Source organism: Antechinus flavipes, chromosome 2, assembly GCF_016432865.1.
Source record: "Antechinus flavipes isolate AdamAnt ecotype Samford, QLD, Australia chromosome 2, AdamAnt_v2, whole genome shotgun sequence".
Classification (NCBI taxonomy): Eukaryota; Metazoa; Chordata; class Mammalia; order Dasyuromorphia; family Dasyuridae; genus Antechinus; species Antechinus flavipes.
Window position 1 is genome coordinate 18,885,500 of NC_067399.1, and position 17,976 is coordinate 18,903,475.

General features: G+C 36.0%; 1 protein-coding gene across 1 annotated transcript in view; it reads right to left on the reverse strand.

Annotated features, from left to right (window-relative positions):
- Window positions 1–9,714: 9,714 nt before the first annotated feature.
- The window catches only part of ADAM28 (ADAM metallopeptidase domain 28), an 83,852-nt gene continuing 75,590 nt past the window's right edge, over window positions 9,715–17,976 (reverse strand). Inside the window, exons 21-23 of the mRNA XM_051973506.1 lie at window positions 17,852–17,936; window positions 16,347–16,412; window positions 9,715–13,872 (exon numbers count right to left, since the gene is read on the reverse strand). Coding sequence (XP_051829466.1) covers window positions 13,852–13,872; window positions 16,347–16,412; window positions 17,852–17,936 — 172 coding nt within the window. The 3' untranslated portion in view covers window positions 9,715–13,851. The remainder of the gene's footprint in view (window positions 13,873–16,346; window positions 16,413–17,851; window positions 17,937–17,976) is intronic.

Consider the following 17,976-nt stretch of genomic DNA (forward strand, 5'->3'; position numbering starts at 1 on the left):
ATTTTTTTCTTTCTCTCTCTCTCTCTCTCTGTCTCTGTCTCTCTGTCTGTCTGTCTCTGTCTGTCTCTCTGTCTCTGTCTCTGTCTCTGTCTCTGTGTATACATATACACAATATATATAACATATATATAGATATATATATTATGTATATATATGCAATAAATTAGAGTTAATCCCAGAGGAAGGTACTAGAATTAAGAATGATTAAAAGAATCTTCTTGCGAAAATGTAAGATTTTTATTGGGACTTGAAGGAAGCCAGGAAAGCCACAAGGCAAAGGTAAGAAGGAAGAGCATTACTGAAATGTGTAGTATCCAGTGGAAATGTCCTGAGGGAAAAGAAAGAATGTCTTGTTTGCAGAATAGGAGGAAGGCCAATGTCACCAGATCACCTTATCTTCCATGATCCCTACTCCTAACCACATACAAAAAAAAAAAATCCTAAGGACTAATATGTTTTCAACTAATTAATATAAAAAATATATAATAATTAAATGACCTCTGAGATTCCTTATAACTATAAATCTGTGAACTTTTGTCCTAGGATTTGGGTTCAAATTTCATCTCTGTGTGATATTAGACAAGATACTTAACCTCTGGCTATCATTTTTCTCATCTGTAAATGTTTGGAAAGTTCTCTGTCAACTTGGAATCACCATCAAAAATCCTGTCATCATTGGTATCAAGCTGTGGCAAAGCAGATGGCAAACACAACCGGACAATAGACATTTTAAAGTTGATGAACTTGGTGTCGATTGCTTTCATCTACCAGTCAATATTTGGTGGGAGATTACATGCACACTCAGGCAAAAACATTTTTTATGACATTGTACTTAATGGTTTACAAGACTGATGTTTTTGTTTATTTTATTTTATGATGTGTTTTATTTGGGGGTTTGCTGTTTTGTTTTTAATTCAATTTTGTTGTTGATTTTGCTTTTCTTTATTTGGAACGAGATGAACATAGAATCCTTTGATTGTGTCAGCAAAGGTTACAGGGATAAGGGGGATGAAGCAAAGGGAAGTAGAATCTCTTAACTAACATTGATCATAACCTGACTATGAGTTTCATTCATTCATGCAAGCATGGAAGAGGCACCTATTACCAAACAAGGTACTATGCTTATTTCACAAGATACAAGGGTCATAGAATGGTATGATTATAAACCTAAAGCCAGAAGTGACCTCAGAGTCCATCTAGTCTAACTCCCTTATTTAACAAATTAGGAAAGTAAAGCCTCAGAGATAATGTGACTTTCTTAATGTCACACAGAAATTTTTTGAACTGGTTTTTGAATCTCAGTTCTCTGATTTCCTAAATGTTTGTGTCCAAAGAAGTTAAAACAAAATGTATTAATTAAAATGCCAAAAAAACACACAAAAAAATAAAACTTCCAGTGCCAAGATGACAAAGGAAGGAAGGAATACTCTTGAGATCCACCCAAATTCCCCTCCAAACAACTAAAATAATACCTCAGAATTGATCTAGAAGCTGACTAGTCCAGGAGGAAAGGTCTCTCTCACTGGGATGGGAAGACAATGAGGTCCAAGAGCAGTAGCAGCAGCAGCAGCAGCAGGGAATCTGCAGCAGGGCTCCAAACCTGGGGCAATCCATCAGTCAGCTTCACCCTCTTGCAAACCTGCTGTGCTTTAGGCAAATGAGCAGACTGTGCAAGGCAGCAAGACCCCACCCCAGTAATCCCATCTCCAGCACAAGGGAAAGGTAATATAAGCATACCAGATCTCAAACTATATTATAAAGTGCTAACTATCAAAACAAACTGGTACTGATGAAGAAAAAGAGTGGTAGGTTAGAGGAATATATTAGGCACAAATTACATTATAGCAAATCACCATAGTAATTTTGTAAATGATAAACCCAAAGATCCAAGTTTTTGAAACAAAAACTGCTGGGAAAACTAAAAAAACAGTAGGGCAGAAATTAAATATAGATCAACATCTCATACCATATACTCAGATAAGCAAAGTTGATACATGGTTTATGTGTAAAGAGTGATACATAAGCAAATTAGGGGAGTATAGTTTATCTGTCAGATTTATGAATAAAGAGGGATTTAGAACCAAAGAAGATATGGAAGGCATTACAAAATATAAAATAAATAATTCTGGTTAAATAAAATTTAAAAGTTTTTGCACAAACAAAATCAATGTAACCAAGCCCATGTGGAAAGGAGAAAAATGGGGAATTTTTTGGCAACAAGTATTTTTTATAAAGTGTTCATTTCAAATATTTAGAGAACTGAGTTAGATTTATAAAAAAAATATAATTCTCCAACTGATAAATTGTCAAAGGATATAAACAGGCAGACAAAGAAATCAAAGCTATCCAATAGTTATGTGAAAAAATATTCTAAATTATTATTGATTAGAGAAATGAAAATTAAAACAACTCTGAGGTGCCATTTCACAACTATCAGAGTGTCTAACATGACAAGAATGGAAAATGTTGGATGTTGAAGGGATGTGGAAAAACTGGGATATTAATGCAATATTGGTGAAGTTGTGAACTGGTCCAACCATTCTGGATAGCAGTTTGGAACTATGCCCAAGGTGCTATAAAGTTGTGCATACCTTTCAATCCAGCAATAAAACTGCTAGGTCTATATTCCAAAGATATTCAAAAAAAGAGAAAAGGATCTATTTGTACAAGAAGTTTTTATAGCTGCTCTTTTTTGGTGACTAAGAATTGGAAATCAAAGGGAATGCCATCAAATAACTAAATAGGCTGTAGTATATGGTTCTAGTGAACTATTATTGTGCTATAAGAAATGGCAAGCAGGATGATTTCAAAAAAACCTGGAAAGACTTACATTAACTGATGCATACTGAAGTGGACAGAACCAGGAAAATGTCGTACACATGAATAGCCATATTTTTAAATGAATGACTTGGCTATTCTCAGCAGTACAACAATCCAAGACAATTCCAAGGATTAATGATGAAGCATGCTATCCACCTCCAGAGAAAGAATTGACATTGATTGAATACAAACTGAAGCATATTATTTTTCACTTTCTTTCTTTTTCCTTTTATTAATTTTTTCTTATACAAAATGACTAATAGATAAATGTTTTACATGATTGCACATGGATACCCCATATCTGATTCCTTACAATTTCAGGAGGGAGAGGTAGGCAAGGGACAGAGAGAAAAAATATGGAACTCAAAACTTCAAATAAAAGTCATAAACATTGGGGGGGCGTTAATTAGGGGAGCATGTAAAACCTGTCATATCCATGGATAAGGGATGAGTTTCTGTCCAAACTAGAGATAAAAGCATTTATGTGAAGTAAAATAGATAATTTTGATTAGATGAAATTAAAAAAAAAAACTTTTGCACTAATAAAACTGCAAAAGAACAAAAGAAAAGAAAAGGGAAAGAAATGTCTATATTAGAATCTAAATCCCTTGAGGGCAGGTATTTCATTTTTGTTTTTGCATCCCCAGAACTCAATAAAATGCTGAACAGAGTAGGAGTGGAATACATGCTTATTGATAAATTGCTTAATTGCTTAAATATGAATTAGACTAAATGTCTCCAATTAGGAGAATTCCTAATTCTTGTCTATTGCTTTGCACAGTGCCTGACAATAGTAGGGGCTTAATAAGTGTTTATCAATTTGACTGACTGACTTTGCTCAAAAAAAATTAAAGATAGAGCAACTAATAGGATATGGTTCCTGGTCTCATAGAGTTATTATCTAGTAGATAGACCTCTAGTTAAATAGAGTTCTGCAGGACTGCCTCCATCAATGTTGCTGGAAGGTATTAGTATTATCCCCTTTCTCATTTCTCACAAGTATGTGATGTCATGATGTTGGCAAACCATTTCATCTCATTTGGGGCTCTAAATAGCCTTAGGAAGAAGATAAGGCAATTTTTGTTAGCAGTGTTAGAATTGGCAACATGGGAAAAAGCCTTGGATCTGGAGTCAGGGAAACTGGTTATCAAATATTTCCTTAAATGCTAACAAGTTCAGGGATCCTATACAGGTCACTTTATCTTGGATGGGTAGATGGATGTCAGATAGATGGTTGGATAGATGGATGGATAGATAAGAGATAGGTAGGTAGTGACAGCTCAGGATTACAAAGCAGAGCTGTATGGTATAAAGAATGATGAGCTTATAATCAAGAAAAACACATATTTGAACCTTGTTTCACAGTCATTCCAACTATGGATCCAACAACTGACAAGCCACTTATCCTTCCTCAGCCTCATTTTCCTCATCTGCAAAATGAGGACAAACAATTCTTGTGCCTTCCTCACAGCCTTGGTGAGTTGCTCAAATGAGATTAAGTGCTTTGTAAACATTAAATAAATGTATACACATGCAAAATTCCTCTTTGATTCCTCCTTGGAGTGCAAAGTTGATCTTGGATCATTGAAATGTCACCGGAACATTTGATTTGATAGGTCCTACTCATGTGAAATATTGGCACAACAATGCACTCTGAGTACACTATAGAAAGTCAGTCCAGCTAGGCTCAGAGTCCTGTCAGTGAGTTGGCTGCAGGATTGTAAATTACTTGGCCATAATCCCTTCTCATGAGCTCTACTTCTCCTGAAGGGGGGATGTGAACACAAAATCTCTGACTTTAGATTCAATGCTATTTCCAAGAATGCTTAGAGAAACTTTTTTCTGTGTACCGAAATATTCAACTGAATTGTGACATGTTTTCCTCAATGATGAGAGTCTCCACATTTCCAGAATCATTGATCCTCAGACTACTGAAAACTTGCAGGAAGAGTATCCATCTAACAGGAATGTTGTTTAGCTCTGTAGCATAAATGGAATGAGGGTAGATATTTTTCATGTTTTTATTATCATTTATTATGTTTATTTATGGAATAAATAGCATAATATAATAATATAAATAACAATATAATAAAAAGATGATTGCACAAAGAAATGTAAATCTATTGTGCACAACTTGCTATTTCTTTTTAAATTCATAATAAAGTTATATGTATTTTGTTTTTCTCCCCTTTACCCTAGAGACAGCTAGTATTAGACACTAATAGGGTGTGTGTATGTGTGTGTATGTGTGAAAATATTTGATACACACATCTGTTTATTAGTTCTTTCTCTAGAACACAAAGCAAAAAGCCAAGAATCTAGATATGTATCAACCTCAGTGGAAAGAAAAATTTGGATCTTGCTCATTATATATTTTTCTTTATATTAATCTAATATTTAGATAAGAGAGGAGTGACATTCCCACATTCTAGTTCCCTACCACTGTTCTGTGGTTTTGAATCATCACCTCTACTTCTGTAGTTCAAAGTTTCCAGAATTGCTAGACTGACTCTTACCCCATCAAGATTATGTAAGATGTCTGGGAAAGACTCAGAAAGCAGAACTGAACTTGGAGCCCATGGAAAAGCATTAGAAAATCTGGCCTTGTCTCTAAAGCATTAAGGATGTCACCATCCCACAAAGTCAAAGGTGTCCATTTCATGCTCAAAGGTCATCTGATTTTTCTCCAAAATTAGGGTTCAGCTTTGGGTTATTACTGATGTGAAACTTCTATTCAAGGATTCACTAGTCAGAAGGCTTTAGTCAGGAATTGGAATCCATTGTGAAATCAAATCAGTTTGCAACTTCACCATTCAGTGACCAGCATTTATGGGTTATCTCTTAAAAGTCAACCTAGACCCTGGAAAAAACAAAATCTGGCTTGATTTCAGGGGGAGAGGGAGATGCAACATGTACAGAGAGGAATAAATGCAAAGTAATGTCAATGTGGAAAAGACAGCGGGAGGATCTGGTTCTAGTCTTCTCCTGTCAACTAATTTACCTTATAGCAAGACAGTTCAACTCTCTGGTAATTATTTCCTCATCTAGAAATAATAATAAAAATGGGATTGGATAAATTGACCTTAAAATAATCAATATTAGAGCCAGAATGTCCCTAGAGTACTTAACTTGGAGTCATAAAAGCATAATTTCAAATTTGGTCTTAAATACTTATTAGCCTTGTGATTCTGGGAAAGCCTCGATTCATATATGCCTCGATTTCCCCATGTAGCACAGTACCTACCTCTGCATGTTTGCATGAAAAGGGTTTGGCAAACTAGAAAGGGATGTATTTTCTTGGTTCTGATTTATTATTTCATCAATATACCGAATATCTAGTTAGGAAATTCCTTCTATCAATAGAATGAAAAAGAATGCCAAACTTTATGGTTTGAAGAGCATCTCATTTGGTCCTTACAAATAACTGTGCTATCCCCATTTTACAAATGAGGAAAATGAGGTAAACAGAGGTTAAGTTATTTATGCAGGGTCACACAGTTGGTAAGTTTCTGAAGTCTTATTTTAACTCACCTTCCTGACATTAATCCCAGAACTATGTCCATCATACCGCTTAGCTTCCTCTACAGTTTTTGATTGACAAATTTAAGTTATAATTCTAAACTATCTGGTCCTTTAACCTCATCTTATAGATGGAGAACATACAGTCCAGTGATAATAAATAACTTGTTTAAGATTCTATAGCTAGGAACTAACTGTTGAGATTTGAATTTAAACCTATGGCTCCATTGATCTGTTCTTTCAGTGGAACATCTTGGGATCTATGATTTTTTTCATAAGGTAAATTGATCTAGAAAATATAAATTAACTTCACACAACTCCAGTTTCTAACCTCTCTGCAAAGAGTTAATTCAGAATTTCTAACTGTTGGGTATTTCTGCATGGGTATTCTACTAACATTGCAAATTCAATCAATCACTCATCAATCTCTTCCCAATTGTGTGCTCCCTCACCAGTTCCCAATTCCATTATTCTTGTTAATGGTGCCCATAATTCAGCCACCTGTGCACCTTAAAGGTCCATGAGTTGTCGGTCTCCTTAGTCACTTTTCCCCACATTCAGTGATTCACCAAGATATATAGATTACTCACAATAGTCCAAATTTAGGTCTTCATCATTTTTCTCATCAACTACCACAATAGGAAGAATTTTAATTAATTTTCATGTTACAGTCACTAGGTACTGCAATCCAACATACAGATCTTCCCAATGTACATCTCTGATCATGTCATTTCCTTTCATGGGATGCTCATTGAACATGAAATAAATGGAAATTTTGTTTAATACAAATGGAAGTTTTGTTTGTTTAAGTACAATCTGACTTCAACATATTTTCCAGTGTCATTTCACACAGTTCACTTTCCCTTCAATGAAACTGGAAATTTTTGTTTGCTTCAGTTTCTTCAAATATATCCCCAGACTTTTTTGAGGATCGATTGAAATAATAATTGTAAATGCCTAGCACAGTGCCTGACACATAGTGAGTGCTATATAAATGTTAGTATTATTATTTTGTGTGAGTTGTTTGCACAGGCGAATGAAAAACAAGACTATCAGAGAGACTAACTATCCCCAAAGAGCCAGATGAGCCCTGCCAAAAGCCATGACCCCCCTGAGAGCTTTCCTAAACCACAAATTCCATTATCTCTGACATGTACTAGGAAGAATAAACAAAGATTAGTTCCTCTAAATTGTTCAGCCTTTCACAATCATCAAAGCCAAGTTTTCTAGGCATAAATACTTCACAAGTGCCTACTAAGCGCTTCAAAGTTTTTATTTACTCTTTGAAACTCAAGCCATAGTTCACTTGACATTTAGATTACTAATATAACCACCTCCCATTTAGAAAGGGTCACAATTTAAAACAAATTTGTTGTTGTTTTGTTATTTTTCAGTTGTTTGGGACTCTTTATGACCCTATTAGGAGTATTCCTGGCAAAAATGCTGGAAGGGTTTGCCATTCCTTCTCCAGATCATTTTACAGATGAGGAAACTGAGGTACACAGGACTAAGTCACACAACTGATAAATTTCTGAGGCCAGATTGGAACTCAGGAAGATGAACCTTCCTAATTTCAGAACCAGTACTCTATCTACTAAACCACCTGGTTGCTCTCTTTTCAAAATTTGTGCCAAATGATGAGAAGCAATAGGATTTGGAGGGGACCAAGGGACAAACTTTTAGGCAGGCAGCACAGTGTAGCTGAGAAAAGAGCACTTAGAATCTATTTTAGATATACTTTCTCTGCACAAGCAACAGTCCCAGTTACAGCGGAATAAGAGGCAGATCACGAGGCTTTTAGTTGCCAAACAGAAGGATTTTTATTTTATCCTCAAGGCAATTGGATATTAAAGAAACTTCATAGGAAAGGGAGTGAAAGGACATAACTACTTTAGGACTAGCAGTTTGATTAGCTATATGAAAGATGTCTTTGAGACAGGAAAGACTGAAAGCAATGAGACCACTTAGGAAGTCATTTCAATAGTCCAGGTAAAAAGTGAGCAACTCATTTTGGATGACAATCATGTCAGTGAAGAGAAGGGTAGAACTTGATTGGATTGGATGGATTGACTGGAGATGGAGACTGATGGGAGAGTGAGGAATTGTAGACTCTGAGAACCAGAAGGTATATCTACTGTCAGTAGGCCCCACAAACATCAGTGAATCTCCATGATACCACAGTTTAACCCTCAGCTTGAAGCTGCCCCAACTCTTAGTCAATCCATTCCACTTTGGATAGTTCTAATTGTTAAAAAGTTTTGCTTATTTTATTTTGCCTTAAGCTCTTCTGGCATCCAGACTCAGTTTTATCCATTTCTTTTTGTACTGCTCTAGGGGGTCAAGCAGAACACTGCCTGACACTTCCTCTGAATGATAGCCCCTCAAAGGCCTCTGGATTGCTCATAGGTCTGCTCCCTCTAAGCCTAGTTTTTTTTTTTTTAATATCTAGGCTAAGGATCCTGCTTCTCCAACTAACCTTTCTGTAAGGAAGTTGGTATTTTACAGAACTAATCACAGAAAATAAGTTAACCATAAATATTCAGCTACATGTGGAGAGCTCTTTTAGATAACTCATAGTATCCCTTACAATAGAACTAACAGATACCATGGTTTCCCCCAACAGGGGCCAACCCTTCTTACTTCCTGTGACAGGTTCAAGATTTTGTCAAAAAGATTCAAAAGGGCCCCAGGACTTGATTGTCCCATTTCCCTGTCCGCTTCCTGGACTCCTAAGAAGGAAGCTGGGCAGTATAATCGATGCACTTCTGGACTAGAAATCAGAAGATTTGAGTTCAGATCAAATCTCCTAACTGTGTGAGATTGGACAAGTTACTTAAACCTCTTTTTGTCTGTTTCCTCATCTGTAAAATGTGGATGCTAATAGCTACAACTTCCTGGTAGGCAAATATCAAATGAGCTAACATTTTTTAAATGCTTTGCAAATTACAAAAGAATATATAAATTCTACTTATTATAACTACCATCATCATTATTATTGTTAAAATCATCCAAGGGCATCAGTCCTACCCTCACAGAGTTGGAATCCCTACTTCTTCATAGATTTCTGAAAATCATACAAATCATCATTTCTACATCATGTCCTGCCTCGATATCCCACCTCCGTTAAATGTCAATGTCCTACTGGGTTATCTCCAGGGTCATTCTCTCATGGGATAAGAAAACTTTATACCTCCTGCTATTAGAGTTTCTTCCTTAGAGAGAATCTGAAAACAGATGAAAACTCCATGCCCTTTCACTGTTTCCATTTCCCAGAATCCTTTATCACCTCCTGCCTTCCCCAGCCTCTCTCAGGACTCAACTCCAATTCTTCCTTCTGCAAAACACTTTCCCCATCCCACAATCTCAGAGTCTATATTTTGTTTTTTTTTTCTAAAAATGACCTTACATCTATTCAATATATATCTTTTATATACCTGATTTTCCATGTTCTTTCCCTCATTACACTATGAGATCCTTGAGGAGAAGCACTATATTCCTTTTCTTTTTTTTTTTTAAATCCATGATGCTTAACACAGTGCTTCACACTTACTAAGTGCTTTATAAATACTTACTGATTTGACTAGTGAATAGCAACAGCAATAGTAGTCTTCTTACTACTAATTATTTATTAATAGCTTATATTTAACATTTTAACAGTCTTATGTAGTACAATAATTATATACATTAATACTTATTCACAAACAATGGTAATATACATGAATATGTATTAAAGGTATGTAAGAACCTCATAGTCTCTGTCACTTATTCCCTGTCCCTGAATCTGTGCATTGGTCTCACTTCACATCTTAGTTTTAACAAAGGGATGTTTATTGAAGAAATATAGCAAGAAATGAAAGTGACATAGTGGATAGAGTGCTGGACCTGAAGTCAAGAAGACTAATCTTTCTGAGTTCAAATGTAGGCACAAACACTTAGCTTTCTGACCCTGAGCAAGTCACTTGGCTATGTTTGCCTCAATTTCCTCATGTATAAACTAAACTGGAAAAAGAAATAACAAACTGCTCCAGTATTCTTGCCCAAAAATCCCAACAACAGACCCCAAAACAAAACTAAGCAACAATAATAACAACAACAACAAAACAAATATGTTCATGAAGAGTTGGACATAACTGAAAAATAAGGAAATATAATCGAATCCCCAGTGCCTGGAGTTTGGGGAAACATATTCCTGTCTGGGGACAGTGGGCTTAAAATAGTTCCTACATAGAATTCAGACAAATTAATTTTCAAATGTGAAAAGATGGATATATGGTCCTTCATATCTTTTACTAATCATCTGGGTAGTTTGCTTAGGACCTCAGATTTCAACATTTAACAAATCCCAGCACAACCTCAGGAGCATGATGGGCTTATTCTCTTGGCTTTTCAAAACTGATAAGATTACATCTTCAATTTCTTTCACTTAAAAACAGAACAGTATGAAAATAAAGAAGCAAGAGCTTAGGATATTCACTGCCACATGTTGGTCCCTGACAGGGGGGAAAGACCCAAGTCTACTCCCCTCACAGATTGTCCCACTTATCTAAATAGCCACCTCCTCCTGTGGGCTGGAAAGAGCTAGAGCAGGATACTTTGCCCTTCCCCAACCTTCATCATTTTCTATAACTAATTATTAGATTTAGGTATAGAAAAAAAATATTCATTGGGGTTTGAAAAACTGCCATTCATCAAGATAACAAAAGCAAATGCTTTGAAACTAAATCTAGCACCAGAAAAAATCTTTGACTATTGGGGCATTAACAGCTTATTCTCCTGTAAATTTTCATACCCATCATTTCATATAAAATGTGATCATTATTCATAGTATTGAAACTTAGAATTATAACATAAAATCTCACTCATTCACATTAATTGAAGGGAAAGCTGATTTAATGAACTGTTGATTCTACACTCTTGGGTATACATGAGTATTGAGAGACAACATAGATTTATGGGAAAAGGATTGAATATGGCATCAGAAGGCATAAGCTTGAAACTTATTCTTCCCATTGCTCTCTAAGCTTACTCTGGTCAATTGTCTCAAGTCAATTCAGTTCAATTCAATAAAGCATTTATGAAGTGCCTATTATGAAACAGATATCATGTCAGGGCTCAGAATACAAAGTCAAAAAGAGAAACAGTTCATGTCCTTGGGTGTTTACACTTCACTAAAGGGAAATCATACAAGGAAAAGAAAATATAAAGTATATAACAACAAATACAACCATTTCAAGGGAGAGAAGGCACCAATAAGAAAAGGTTGAAGAAGGCCTAATGTAGTAAGTAGCACCTGAGCTGAGCTTTGGAGGAAGCCTTTGAGGTAGAGATTGGAGGTACAAATCCATTAAACTTTCTGGATTTTAGTATTCTCCCCTCCAAAGTGAGGGTGTCAAACTAAAGGGGCTTCCTCACTTTTTTCTATGGGAAAAGATAATATCTGACAGTGTTTATGACATCACCGGGTCTGAAACATTGGCTTTCTGTCAAGATTGCAAATGTCATCTTTAACCACGGGCTAGCCCTCCCAGTTCATTTGACTCGTTAGGGAGCAATATGCAGAAGTCACCATCAAGGACGACAGAGATATTTTTTGGTTATGCTTTTTTTTACATTCAGCAATGTATAGTGGAGAGAGATCTGTCCTTGATGTGTATTCAAGTTCCTCTTCTGAAACACCTAGGCTATGTGATCCTGGATAAATTACATAAGTTCTGTGTTCTAGGAAACTCTTTTGTTAAATTATAGCTTTTTATTTTCAAAATATATACATGGATAATTTTTGACATTCATCCCTACAAAATCCTATGTTCTAATTTTTCCCTCTCTTTCCCACCTCACCCTGTCAGCAACTGATCCAATATACGTTAAACATATGCAATTCCTCTATACATTTTTCCACAAATAGCATGCTACACAAGAAAAAATCAGATCCAAAAGGGGAAAAATGAGAAAGAAAACAAAATACAAGCAAATAACAACAAAAAGAGTAAAAATACTATGTTGTGGTCCACATTCAGTTCCTACATCCTCTCTCTCGGATCAAATGGCTTTCTTTATCACAAGACCATTGGAACTGGTCTGAATCACCTCATTGTTGACAAGAGCCATGTCCATCAGAATTGATCATCGTATAATCTAGCTATTGTAGTGTTTAATCATCTTCTGGTTCTGCTCATTTCACTTAACATCAGTTCATGTAAATCTCTCCAGGCCTCTCTGAAATCATCCTGCTGGTCATTACTTATAGAACAATAACATTCCATAACATTCATATACTGTAATTTATTCAGCCATTCTCCAATTGATGGGCATCCATTCAGTTTCCAGTTTCTTGCCTACAAAAAGGGCTGCCACAAAATTTTTGCATATGTGGGTGCCTTTCCCTTCTTTATTATCTCTTTAGGTTACAAACCCAATAGAAATACTGCAGGATCAAAGAGTATGGACAGTTTGAGAGCCTTTTGGGCATAGTTCCAAATTGCTCTCCAGAATGGTTGGATCGGTTCACATTTCCACCAACAATATATTCATGTCCCAATTTTCCCACATTTGTTATTATCTTTTTCCTGCCATCTTAACCAATCTGAGAGATGTGTAGTGGTACCTCAGAGTTGTCTTAATTTGCATTTCTCTGATCAATAATGATTTAGAAAACCTCTCATATGACTAGAAATGGTTTTAATTTCTTCATCTGAAAATTGCCTGTTCATATCCTTTGACTGTCATATCCTTATCAATTGGAGAATAACTTGAATTTTTATAAATCTGAGTCCTTTATCGCAACCCTTGAATATAAATATTTTCCCAGTTTATTGAGTCCCTTCTAATTTTGTCTGCATTGGTTTTGTTTGTACAAAACCTGTTTAACTTAATATAATCAAAATTATCCACTTTGTATTCAGTGATGTACTCAGATTCTTCTTTGACCACAGATTTCTTCCTTCTCCATAGATCTGAGAGAAAAACTATCCTTTGTTCTTCTAATTTGCTTAAAATATCACTCTTTGAGGCTAAATCATGAATCCATTTCAATCTTATGTTGGTATAAAGTGTTAGGTGTGCGTCAATCTAGGAAACTCTTTAAGATTTTCTTTGGCAGAAAAAAAAATGCTCACCTGGTTAATGAAGGGAATTTACTCACCTAGGAGTTCCCTATACTAATGAAATCACAGGTTCATTCTCCATTCCTAACTTTTCATTCAAGCTTTGAGTATTATCACCCTCTCCCATCTCTTGTGGGCCAGGAAGCCAGCCAGTCCCTTAAATCAGCAGTTCACTCTATGCCAGGTTCTTCTTTTTTGCCCTAGTTTTTTTTTTTTTTACCAAAAGGTATCACTGTGGAGCATCATGACAATCCCACCATTGTTCCATAAGGGCATGTTACTCTTGAAGATTGAATATCTAATCTACTAAGATCCACCAGAATATCGGTCTTGAAAAATGAAGGTCTTTTCTTCCATCCAGATTCCTGTCTTATCTTCTGGATTGTTCATCCATCCTTGTGCAGGTGATTCAAACTTTGGGATTTGTGCCCTAAAAAAGATAAGGCTTTGGCATGAATATAATAAGTAATTATCATGTGAATGTTTTAAATAGAAATTAATAAACCTGAGATCCTTATAAGAAAAATGGTAGTCAGTATCACTGATTCACTTTGCATACTATATTTTGTAATCCTTTCCTTACTTATAAGGAAAGAGACAAGATTCATATCACCAATAAAATCCATGAGAAGAAGAATAGAGATTTAAAGCTAAAGTCCACTAGGGAATCTCAGAAAAACAGAGAGGGAGTTGGCCAAGTGAAGAGCATGCTAAACTCAAGATCAAGAAAATATGGTTCAAATATCATTTCTGACAAGTTCTTGACTGTGTGACTGTAATGTCTGGACTAGCTTTCTGGAAGTCTTCTGGACCGGCCTTGGTCTCAGCAGGATAGTCACCATGAGGATGGTCAGGACTAGAATCTAAAAACTTTATTGTCTCCTTCACAGTCTGTGTCTGTCACAGTGTGTGTCTGTCCGAGTCTGACTGACTGTGTCCCCAGTTCTCTCAGCCCTTAAATATCCTATTACAATTATATCATTACAGCATACTGAGTATGTATGAACTAGAAAACCACTACATCACCATACTAAGTACTAAGTATATGTGAACTAGAGAACCATAATCTCATCAATTACACTGAGTTAACACCTTGTTGTAAATATCCTTGTTTCAAGTATACTTTTCCAGAGTTCTGGTCTGTACATGTGATCCTGAATAAAAAACTCAATCTCTTTGAGCATGTGTTTCATCATCTGTAAAATGCACCTTTTACTGCAGACTTTAGACTACAAATGTGACAACATTATAGAGGTGTTCCCTGGAGCCCACGTAAAACTGTGTTGACCATTATTACAGTTGTGGTTATTCAAAATTATCAGAGGATGGAGAGAGTTGAATCCAATACAGAAGAAAAAGTGATTTTTTTTTCAAAAAGCTTGTAAATTAAGATGGCAAGCCCCCTAAACATAATCTAGTCCAAACTTTTTCATTACTGGGAAAATTAGACAGGAGAAGAACCACACAGGTGATCAGTTCAAATCTAGGTCTCTTCTCAGGACAAATACTGTCTCGAGTGAATGCAGAGAATGTTGACTCTGAATTTAGAGACCCAGAGTCAAACCCTTCTCTCCTCCAACCATATTAATTACCAGTGCTCCCTAAGAAAGTCACCTATTCCCCCTCAACTACATTTTTCTCATCAATAAAATGGGATCATGAATTAAGAAATGCAAACTATTCCAGTATCTTTGCCATAACACCCCGAATGGGGTCATAAAAAGTGAGGATTAAAAATGATTGTATAACAATAGCAGCAGCACATGGAAGAAGGATTCAATTTGTTCTGTTTGGACACACAAGGTAGGACCACATGCAATGGGTGGAATTACAAATGGGATAATTTAGGCTTGGAGTCAGGAAAAAACCCATAATGACTTTTGATGTTGCTCAGTCCTAAGTCCTGAACTGTATCAAGTTAACACTGTACATGGAGTTTTCTTGGAAAGGGGATTAGAATGGAATTAGGCAAACATATTAATTGGCTTGTCCAGGGTCACACAGCCATTTCCTGAGACAAGATCTGAACTCAGGTCTTCCTAATTTCTGATTCTAGACCCAGCACTGAACTAGCCATCTCCATGACCAGAGCTATCCAAAAGTGAAATGGGTCACTGTGAGAGATGGTCTGTCACTCTTGGGAGTCTTTGAGCAGAAGTCAAACTACTCTTCACATATGTTATAGTGGGGATTCCTTTGATCATTGTTTTAGGGGGGTCACTGAAGCTTCCTCCAACTTTGAAGCTTTGTTTTCCTATGGTTCTTCTCTTTATAATAATTATAGGGACAGCCAGGACATGCATAACATAGCTAAGCACAATGCATACTAAAATGTGGGAAGTGCATGTAGAGAAGGAAACAGTGCTCTTATTCTAAGTTTGGAATAAACCTTCATGTGGCCCTCAGAAGAGGAATCATGCAGAATCACTTGGTTAGTTACTTACTCGGGGGACAAATGAGGATCTAGTTGTAGGAATCAAAGGTGGTGGAAAATTTGGCTTTATAATTAGCTAGAGAAAGAGAAGAGTTTGTTAGTTAAAGGATGTAACTACCAATTTGACCATATTGAATGAAGACCATGAGTCTTCCAAGTAGTTTTGTTCCCCCCCCCCAAAAAAAAAGGATAGCTTCCAATGTGATCTCAGTTATACTTCAAAGCTCAAGGTGTCAGTACTTTCATAGATATCCAGACTTTACTTGAAAATTTATGCCTTTAGGCTGTCTCTCTCCTGATAAAGAAGTGATGGACTCAAGGGATGAGACATGAAATTTTGGAAATAGTCAAAGAACTTACAATGTAAAGGCTGAGAAAAAAGTACATAAATAGGTCTGAGAATAATATTAGGGAAATTAGAAAAAAAAAAGTTGAGCAAAAAGGGAAAGAAGAAATTTTGTTATACTTACAAGAGAAAGTGGTGGAGTATTACTTTCCATTGAAGGTGTAGTCATAGTTGGACTGATTGGACCCATCTAAATTTTTTTAGAAAATTGCATGTCAACAAAAGGAAACCATAAAAATCTATTACATGCAGATGAATGTCCTACTCTTTCAGAAGCAACACTGGAAAATCTTGAAAGCTCCAGGACCAAAAAAGATTCTGAGATCAACTTATAATTCATAGTAATTAGTCAAGCTATTTGCAATAATTTATCTACAAGTAATTATTAAAATTACTTCTCTGTGTCAGGAGCTTATTATACAAATACAAATTTCAAAAAAATCCCTCATAGCAAAAACCAGCTTCCTTCCTTCCTTCCTTCCCTCCTTTCTTCCTCCCTTCCTCCTTCCTTCCCTCCCCTCTCCCTCCTTCCTTCCTTCTCTTTCTTCATTTCTTTCTTTTCTTCCTTTCCTTCTTTCTTTTTTCTTTCTTTCCTTTCTTTGTTTCTCCCTTCCTTCTTTCTTCTTTTCCCCTCTCTCCCCCACTTCTCTCTTTCTCTCTCTCTCTCTCTCTCTCTCTCTCTTTTCCCTTCTCATTCTCTCTCTCTCAGGAATATTTAACACCAGTCTCCTGGATCCTCTAATGCTCAAACACAATATCATAATTTTATTTTATTTAAATAATAAATCATAAATCACATATTGACATCTAGGATAATACCATGAATGCCTTTCTCCACCTGTTTCTTACTCTAATATTGAGAACAGTAATCATGTTAATAATACTATTGGTTCTGGAAAGGAAATAATGATGGACTACTGAATGGTTCTACTCATCATCCCTGTAACTCCCTAGATCAAAAATTATTTTGATCAATATTTGATCAATGATTGTCTTATGTGAATTATATCTCCAAATTAGATTCCAAGTGTCCTGAAGGCACACTTCACTAGCTCCCTAGTACCTGTATAATAGAATCCAAAACCTTCACTTTATGCTCACTGCCAACAAAAGTCTTGCTCCAATTCATTCCCCCTATTTCTCTTTATGAGCCCTATATCTTAGCTAAACTAATCTATGTTTTCCTATCTGTGTGCCTTTGATCATGTTATTCTTCCTGCCTGGAATATTTTCTCACAGCCTTACTCATTAAAAATCTTTTTAATCCTTAAAAGATAATGGCAATGCCATTTCCTTCAGGAAGCTATCCATGATCACCCAACCTAAGCATCAGCTCTCCTCTGTCTTTTTAGCCTTTTAACAGGTTGGGTCTGTCTTCAGCTTCTATTTTTCCTCTTACCATAGTCCTTCTATAGTTATATATGTATACACACATATACACACACATATATACACATATACATATACTTTCATATACTACATATGTAAATGTATGCTTAACAATAATGTTTTTATTGATTCCTGATTTGGATAAAAGATGGCCAAGGAGGGAAGAGGCAGGGCTGAGGAACTATGAAGGGGAGAAAATTGGGGAAGGACAACGGAATTGTAATACAGTTGATGGCTTACCTCATGGGAATGAGTACTCTGTAAATCCCGTTGTCTCTTTGATTTCCATTGCCTTGATTTGGAGCCTGAGGTGGGGCAGGATTGGCTAGGGTTAAAAGTAGTCTGTTATTCAACCTTCAACAACA